Source organism: Muscardinus avellanarius (genome assembly GCF_963383645.1).
Source record: "Muscardinus avellanarius genome assembly, chromosome: 8".
NCBI lineage: Eukaryota > Metazoa > Chordata > Mammalia > Rodentia > Gliridae > Muscardinus > Muscardinus avellanarius.
In genome coordinates this window covers 63,788,978-63,798,337 of record NC_137794.1, presented here as the reverse complement: position 1 = coordinate 63,798,337, position 9,360 = coordinate 63,788,978, and the positions used below count along the sequence as shown (strand labels likewise).

Below are 9,360 nucleotides of genomic sequence, written 5' to 3'. Positions count from 1 at the left end.
TATTCCTAAACCTGGTCACATTGCCCAGCATACAGTGGTGTTCACAGAATACCTGTCAATCTCACAATGTGATGCTGTGATACTATATTGACCCCATTTGTAAACAAAGTATTTCTAGAATAAAGTGAAGGCAACAAGAGGAGTGCATTTGACCATTTCTTTATTACCTGTAACCTGTAATTTGTGTGGGACAAAAAGAGGAAAAAGCTTCAGATGCAAAGGTCTTTCAGGAAATTATCTTTTAAAGATGAGATGAAACAGACGACAGCCTAACAGATTACACTGTGGCTTTCTTGGCTCCCTCAGGGCCGCCGCGTGGCCTGTGCCCTCTTCACAGGTAGCGGTTTCGGATGTACTCTCGGTACATGGACGTGTCCTCTCTTCCTAGGGGCTGCATGATACCTTGACTGGCCTGGATGTGGGCTTGGAAGATCTCTGTAGACTTTCTGTCTACTCTTGGGGGTTGAACTTCATAGATGTTGTCTTGTGAGAAAGCTGAGATGGGGGTTCTAGAAAAGATGAAAGAAGAAAGCGCTGCATTAATCAAAGTAAAGTGAAGAGCCCGCAAGCATTAGGGAAGTGCTGACTTTGAACAAGTGTGTGTACTCTTTTTTTAAATTTTTTAATTTTTTTTATTTTTTTATTGGTGCACTGTATTCATACATCATAGTGGGATACAAACTTTTGTAGACATACATGCACACATCACCCAGTCAGCCTCCACCCGATCCCCATCCCATTCTCTCCCCATCCCTCCTTTCCATGCTTGGCTTAGTGGTTGACATCTAGTATTATAGCAATTTATCCAAAATTAAAAATGATAATCTCACATAACAGTTTCATTTGTCTGATACCAAGCTTTTGATGACTTAAAGATAACATTTCAATATTTCTTTTTGCTTTCTTTCTTACCAGAGAATATTTTTTTCTATTTTTTTTTTTTTGGTGAAACTATCATATATTTATATATTTATTTTTCAGAAAAAAATCTATCCTAATATGGAATATGAATTCTAGATACCCAAAATGATCTTGAAAAAGAACAAAGCTAGAAGATATATATTTTCTGATTTTAAACCATATAAAGCTACAATAATTGAAACAGTGTAGTACTGTTCTAAAGGCAGATAAAAAAACCATTGGAGTTAAATACAGGCCTAGAGCTAAATTCTTCCCTATATTGTCAAGTTATTTTTGACAAGGTTTCCACGAACATTTGGTGGTGGAAATAATAATCTTTTAACTAAATATTGTTGAAAAATAATAATTACATGGAAAAGAATAAAATTGGACCCTTACCTAATCCCATATACAAGTATTAACTCAAAATAGATAAAAGACCTAAATATAAATCTTAAGACTATAAACTTTTAGAAGAAAATCTGGGTCATAAAACCTCACAACATTGAAATTGACAGTGATTTCTTGGATATGATTTCAATGGCACAGGCAACAGAAGAGTATACAAACTCCCTAAAAAATAAAAAAAACATTGTATATCCAAAGACAATGTAAACAGAGTTAAAAGTTACTAATAGAATGGGATAAAATATTTCCAAATGCTATATCTGAAGGTATATTAATATTCCAACTAGAAATTCTAAAAATTAACAACAATAAAGGCAAACAATACCATTTAGAGATAGGTAAAAGACTAACATAAATAATGAATCTCCACAGATAACCAATCTTAGTTGTCTGTTGGATGGAAAATCTTGTTTCTCTGGTTCTGGTGTGTGTTACCTATTTCTTCTTTGTAGTTAATCTCTTTGAGTATTTTCTCTAGCGCTGGTTTTTAAGACATAAATTCCTTCAGTTTCTGTTTGTCATGGAAGCTTCTTATTTCTCCATCTAATTTGATAGAAAGTTTTGCTGGGTAGAAAATTTTTGGCTGGAAGTTGTTTTCTTTCAGAGTTTGGAATATGTTACGCCAAGTCCTTCTGGCTCTCATGACTTGGTTTGGGAAGTCTGGAGTGATTCTAATTGGTTTGCCTCTGAATGTCACTTGGCCCTTTGCTTTTGTTGCCTTTAAGATTCTCTGCTTGGCTTCCACAGTGGTCATTTTGACATTTATGTGGCGTGGGGATCCTCTTCTCCGATCCTGTCTAAAGGGAGTTCTATAAGTTCCTGAATCTGTGTATCAACCTCTTGCTCTATGATTGGAAAATTTTCTGCTATTACTTCCTTGAAGAGATTGTTGATCCCTTTGGTATCACTTTCTTTTCCCTCCTCTATTCCAATTATTCTTAGGTTAGCTCTCTTAAAATGGGCCCATATTTCTTCAATGTCAGATTCCTGCTGTAGGATATTTTTTCCTAGATTAGAAACTATGCGTTCATTTTTGGAATGATCATCTTCTAAGAGCGAGATTCTGTTCTCCATGTGGTCTAATCGGTTGTTTGTGCTTTGAATTGAGGCCTTTACTTCATTAATTGCATCCTTTATCTCTTTTTGGCTCTCTCTGAGTTCTTTTCGAAGCACCTCTATTATTTCTACAGTTATTTTCCTGATTTGATCTTCTAGAAATCTCTGATTTTCTGTTTTATCGGGTTCTGATGTTGTGGGGTTGTGGGCATTCATTGCTCCAGTATTATTCCTCTTTCCCATGATTTCAGAAGTTTGTGCCTTCTCTGGGTTCTTCCCTTGGGTCACTATGACTTCACTTAAGGTGCTCTGGATCTCGAGTCTGTAGTATCTCAGACCCCACTACTCCTTTACTGGGTTGTATCACAGATTCTCCGACCCAGAGAGTCGATAGAGGCTGCTTTAGACTGTGGGGGGTGCCAGGTTGCACGTTCTCCTATGGTGTGATATCTCTGCCACCGCCACTCCCCCACTGGGTCAAGTCCCAGGGAGTACAGTACTGGGATTTCTCCTCTGTGGCCCGCAATTTGACTCACTGTTCTTGAGTTCGCAGATGTAACTGTATTGGACTCGGTGAATTCGCTGCTGCTGCCGCCGGTGGCAATATGGCGCCGCTGCTACGCCCTCGGCCGTGAGGCTAGCTTATTTCTTCTTGGTTTTGAGTTCCACTCTGAGTCCCTGCAGCGTGTGCTGAGCTCAGCCACTGGGACCTTTAGATGTTCTCTGCGCGGAGAAATCCTGCCTGGCTGTTCTGCAGTGGCTCACTTCGGCTTGCTGTAGCCGCCCCGTGAACTCGCCGCTGCCGCCGGCAGTATGGCGCTGCTGCTGCGTCCTCGGGCGTGAGGCCGGTGTATCTCCTCTGTGGCTCTGAGCTCTGTTCTCAGTCAGCTTTCTCTCTGGAGCCTGGTGATTTTTTTGTTTCTCTGGTGATGGTGTTTTCTGGCTATGAAAGGTGCTGATTTTGTGGTAATGGAGATTAGTTGTTAGCGGGGCTCTTAAGCCCCGCTTTTCTCGGTCGCCATCTTCCCGGAAGTTGAATCTATCGTGTGTGTACTCTTAATGAGCCGGCAGGAATGGCTTCTGCAGTTCCCTGGTGGCTGCCTTCTCCCTCTGTGTTTAAGATGGAACAGGGCCAGCTCCTCTCTCTTCCCAGACCTGTGCACCCATATGACTGTCACATGACTGAGAACAAGTGTAGTGAGGGCTGTATTTACATTTCTTCTTTGTCTTTGGCACATGGTAGGCACACAATGGGTTTTTGAAGAAGGCTGAGTAGGAATCAATCAAGTAGAGGATACTAGTACCTACTGCCCCCCACGATGGTTGGGAGGAGTAAGAGAGTTTGCATCAGCAAAGCTTTGACTTAGCATAATGCCTGGCACATTTCAAGTGATCAGTAAATATGAACTACTGTTAACAATTCCAGGTACATAATTTCTTATCTGCAATTCTTTTCTTTCTTTCTTTCTTTCTTTCTTTCTTTCTTTCTTTCTTTCTTTCTTTCTTTCTTTCTCTTTCTTTTGTACTGAAGGCTGAACCCTGAGGCATTCTACCTCTGAGCCCTATTTTAATTTTTGAAACATGGCCTCTTTCCTTGGTGGCTATATATTTTGCTGACACAAAGGATATCCTATGTCTGATGCTGGGCAGATCCCAGAACTTTGTATCTTTCTGTATTAAACTATGTGAACAATTGTCAACTTCTTGGGAAAAAAAAAGGTTAGAAATTTGGGACACTTGGTAATATAGATCATTTTTATTTTTATTCTTGTCTTCTGCAAGTACTTTGTCTTATCAAAAATATTCAAATAAGCTGGGCATAGTGGCGCACGCTTGTAATCCCCGCGCTGGGGAGGTGGAGACAGGAGGATCATGCAGGTTCGAAGCCAGGCTCACTGGCTTAAGAGACCCTGTTTCAAAATAAAAATATAAAAAAATAGTTGTCTGGGAGTGTAGCCCAGAGGTAGAAGGGTTTCCAGGAACCCCAGTACCACCACCAAAAAAAAAAAAAAAAAAAAAAAATTCAAATAAAATATTTGAAAGAAAAAAGAGAGAAAGAAAAAGAAAAGAAAAGAAACATGATTTTGCTAAGTTGCTGAGGCTGGCCTTGAACCTTTGATCCTCCTGTTTCAGCCTCCCAAGTACTGGGATTATAAGGCATGTGCTACCATGCCTGGCTTGATTAACAATTCTGAATCCTAAAAGTTTCAACAACCAAAGGTTGCTTTTCCCCAAATCTTGACCCGAGAGAAACTTACTGGTGTCACATCCTACCCTGCACTAACAATACTTCTCCTACTTCATATGAATCCTGGCATGTCATATACTGGACATGGCCTCTGGTCTTATTGGGGATATATGAAGTACATGTACCATCCTGTTGTGCTAAGACCCAATTCTGTAACTCATCTCACCATAGGATCTTGGGTGAAAAACTATGGATCTTCTTTTCTGGGATAACTTGAAAAGCACCCACTAATCTCTCTATTGAAAATATCTCTCTGTTCTTGCCCACTCAGCCTACCAGAGTGTTTGAACTTTCCACCCATCCCTTGGGAAGGCAGTGCCTCTAGAAAGGCCTTGTCAAGATGCAGCTTGGAATCTGGCACACCCTCAACTTAGCACAGCTGGAGCTCTGCTAGTGTTCAGATCCTTAGCTGGGGGTGGGTCCTGAAGAAATGAGTCAATTAAAAGTCAGGTGTGATACAGAATGTGTGTGTGGTGTGCCTGGTGTGTGTGCTCAGAAAGGTGAAGTGGAGGTCATAATGGGGAATGATGGTCAACTAAAAAGCCATTGTGAGGGGCCGAGGGCACTAAAACAACACACTCCACCACTTGGCCTATGCCTGGCCTTGTGAGGAGAGGGAGGCCCTCTACCAGGACACCGAAGATAACACAGAAGGGGAAACCTGGAGAGTCTCCTTGGCTGGGCTGGGCCCTCAGCCTTGCTCAGGTGCATCTCATCAGAGGAGGCAGGAAGGCACCTGGATGTCGGCTGTTTGGTTGGCTGAGACTTCTGGAGATAGCAAAGATTCCCTACAGTCAGAGAAGAACTAGCGCCCAGAGCCAGCTAGCTGGGTCTGCACTTGGCAAGTTAATATTACACTAGATACCAGGAGGTGCAGAGGTACACAAAGGAAGACAGAAATTACCCAGTAACATCACCCTGCTCCCATAGGGCTCATCTTCATAGAGTGTACTGTAAAGTAATTAAATGTGGGATTTTCTCACTTGTCTAGAACACCATCAAGGTAAGGTCACTGTACTTTGCCTGCATCCAAAACACTAACACTGTCTGTCTTGGAATGGCTGGAGACCACATTAACTCACAATTAAATAAAACACAACTGGGAGTGGAATAGTCTTTCTGAAATCCAACCTTGGTTGTTTTCACCTCAGGATAACATATTTCAACTCAGATTTGGTATGTAGCTTGTGAAACACACCAAGTGATATGTGCACCACTCCAAACTTCTAATGACGTAGACATATGATGCACCAATGAAAGTGTATTTTTAATAAGCACTCTAATAAGTTCAGAGAATCTTAGAATGCATCCTTATTTAAGTAAAAATATTTCTTAAGGGTAAAGAGATTTTCAAAAAATAAAAATAAAGATCAAGGTGAAAGAAACCCGAGACATCTCAATTTCAATGTATGTCAGCCTGGCAGGGCTTTTATTCTAACATCTGTGGTTGACACATCAAAATAGTGAGTGGTTGGAATAATTAATACACAAACTCTCCTCAATTTTCCCTCAGAAAAATACAGCAAAAAATACAGCTATTTATAAAATTCAAGGTGAAATGCTAGTTCTTTAATGGTTGATAATATTCAGGGCTAAACCATTTTAAGAAGACCCTTTAGAAAGGTGGCTCCATTAGCACTTTGAGAGATTATCATCAAAGCAGTAGCAGCAGCAGCAGCAATTCCTGAACCACTCACCCATCTAGCGCCTGCCCTTCCTCAAAGCTCTTTTGCATACAGTACTTTAGTTAATTTTCATGTCCAGTTTGGAGGCAGGAAGCACAGGGATTATAGCCTCCATTTTACAGGTGAGATGCTTAAAGTCTATTTGTAAAATGGGCCTAATGGCCTCCATTCTGTCTTTGAAGCCAGACCTCTGCACGGAACACCATGCACATTAATCAAGATGTTTCTGGCAGGAATCCTATCAGCTATCCAATGGATGTTCAAAGATGCCTTTGCGGAACTAAAACTTAATGTTCAGCTGAGGAAGGGAGAAGGCTAAACTGCTAAGTTGTTACTTTACTGTTCAGGGCTGTTGTTCCAAAGGCCTCAGCTGTCTACACATCTGGTCAGGCAGTGGGAGGCTACAGGACCAGAGATCAGTAACTGCCCAGGACAACTACGGAGACCCTGCCCCAGCCACTTCCACAGGGACCTTGGGGCTCTTATCAATAAATTCATCAAGAGTCCTCATCTTCTTGTAAACGAATTCACTGTCCCATGGAGTAATGAGCAATGATTATTACAAACTCTGTAAATATGAAATTCCAAACATAGTCCTATATGGTTCCAGACTGAGTGGCAGTTAAGTTTAGGGTTGCAACACCACCTCACTACAGTTACAAAACAATGTATGGCACCAAATGTTCCTCTGGTTCTTTTTATTCTTCTAAATACAAAGTTTACATTAAACAATAAAGCTAATTTAAAATGATTACTACTGGATTTGGGGCCATAAGGAATCTTAAGACATCCCTAATATTGTTGGCATAATCGGAAAAAGGAGCAAGAAAAAATGGATCCACAAAGAAACCTTTGTTTCACCAAAAGTCACAACGAGCTCTCATACTCTTTTATTTTTGCACTGGGCCATTCTACCTCCCAGCAACTACCTCCCAGCTACACCCTCACACCCTGACAGCCTTTGTTCTTTTTTTTTGGTGGTACTGGGGTTCCTGGAAACCCTTATACCTCCGGGCTACACTCCCATACACCTATTTTTTATATATTTATTTGGAAACAGGGTCTCTTAAGCCAGCACGGCTGGCTTCGAACCTGCGCGATGCTCCTGTCTCCACCTCCCAAGCGCGGGGATTACAAGCGTGTGTCACCATGGTCGGTAGCCCTTCTGTTTTATTTTGAAACAGGGTCTCACTAAACTGTTTAGGCTAGTCTTGAACCTGTGGTTCTACTGTCTCAGCCTCCAAGAACTGGGATTAGAGGTGTGTGTCATCAAGCCTAGCTTTGTTATATTCTTAAAACAGTGGTTCTCAAAGTATAGTCCCCAGAACGCAACATTAGCCTCACCTGGGAACTTGTCAGCAATATAAATTCTCAACTCCCATTCCAGATTTCCAGAGTCCAGATCACTGAGGGTGAGGTGAGGTCCACCAAAGGTGTTTTAACACCTCTTCCAGGTGATTCTGACACTTGCTAATCATGGAGAATCTCTGGCCTAAAACATTGTTGCTCTGATTGTGTGAGTGAGGTGTGTAACATGCTAAATAAGATCTGATTTGCAGTCAGTGCAGAAGCACTGAATATTTTTAATGATGAGCTTTCTTTTGAAATGACATGAACCTGATGGGGAAGGCATAATTTAACATTTAATTATAAAGACATGAGCAGCAATATTAGATTTACTATGCACTTCCTGGTGAGAAGTCACTTCTGCTTCCCCTGTTGAGTTTTGCATTTTCAAGGTGGGAAAGAAACACAACACCATCCAAGACCCACACGAGGGCTGCTGCCTCATATCTGAGGGCCCTGGAAAGAGATGGAAGCCAAGCCGGTAATGCTGCCAACACCGCATGGAAGTCTTCTTAGTAGTTAGACGGCAACTGTTTTTGGATGAAAAGACCAGCATTTAATCACTCAATGATGTGGAAATTGTAAGACTACTTTTTTTTTTATTCATTCCAGTAGAAAGAGCTGCTTGTTATTAACTTCCATGGTAATAAATAAATGAATATGGTTTTACATTTCTCTCCTGGCTATAAACAGCGGGGATGTATTTTTAAGCCTCTTTTCATAGCCCCCAAAGGGATAAGACCTATTTATTGTCCCTCATTCAAATGCCAGTAGTATTTTTGGAGATAAAATATTATAATTACAACGCTGTAGGCTCATTTCTTTATATCAACAAAGCCAAGTTCCATCTTCGAGGAGAGCGCTGCATTTCCCCTCAAGGAACGTTCCAGTCTTATTTAGAGCAATAAAGCTGCCAGTTCACTTGTGGGCTGCTGAACACATTTTGCTCATGTCTCCAGTGCTGAGTGCTGCTGACACTTAGCTTTGACTGCACTTCCCATTAACGTAAGAGAAGCATTTGAGGTAGAAATTCATTAGACACACCAGATGTTTTTAGAGGCGATCCTTACTGGTGCCCTTTTATGCTCTTTCCTCAATGCAGTGTTACTCATTTGGCTGGTTATAAGACCATTTCTGATAATAACCGAACTTTATATTTGGATGCAGAACTAATGTTTGAGTCCCTTTATATTTCAGTTTCACTTGAGATATTTTTTTCTGATTTGCACCTGTTTGCTAACCAGTATAAACAATGGTTTGAGAACATACTTCCTTGCTTAGGTTGAAACACTTGGAATTTAGTAATGTCATGATTTATAGAGTTTGTGATTGAAATACTACATAATATTTGTATAATTTTATATATGTGATATTTTCCCCTGTGTTGAAATCTCATACCTTTTCTATGACTAGCGTTTTGGCATACATTTCCAGAAAATTTAGTAATAGTTTTGGTTGCAAAATGTATTTCCCTTCCTGGTGATCCTTTCTGTGGCTACAGAAACTCCAAGTTTTTCTCTCAAGACTATTATATTTATATCACCAAGCGATTCTTTGTTGATTATGACTGAGTCACAGAATTAGAGTAGCAGAGCTGAGGAGGACCTTAAAAAAAGACCGTCCTCTTGACAACTAACTCACTTGCAGATGGTTGTCAGTAGGTCATTTCTCTCATTATTTCCTCTATTTTCTGTGAGAAAACTATAATTAGAGCAA

The 9,360-nt window shown here is 40.7% G+C and overlaps 1 protein-coding gene across 1 annotated transcript in view; it reads right to left on the bottom strand.

The window, feature by feature from the left end:
- Positions 1 to 331: 331 nt before the first annotated feature.
- Positions 332 to 9,360, bottom strand: part of FIG4 (FIG4 phosphoinositide 5-phosphatase) — a gene marked incomplete at both ends in the record, with an annotated part of 134,712 nt that continues 125,683 nt past the window's right edge. Inside the window, one exon of the mRNA XM_080700458.1 lies at positions 332 to 509. Within this exon, the coding sequence (XP_080556584.1) occupies positions 332 to 509 (178 nt within the window). The remainder of the gene's footprint in view (positions 510 to 9,360) is intronic.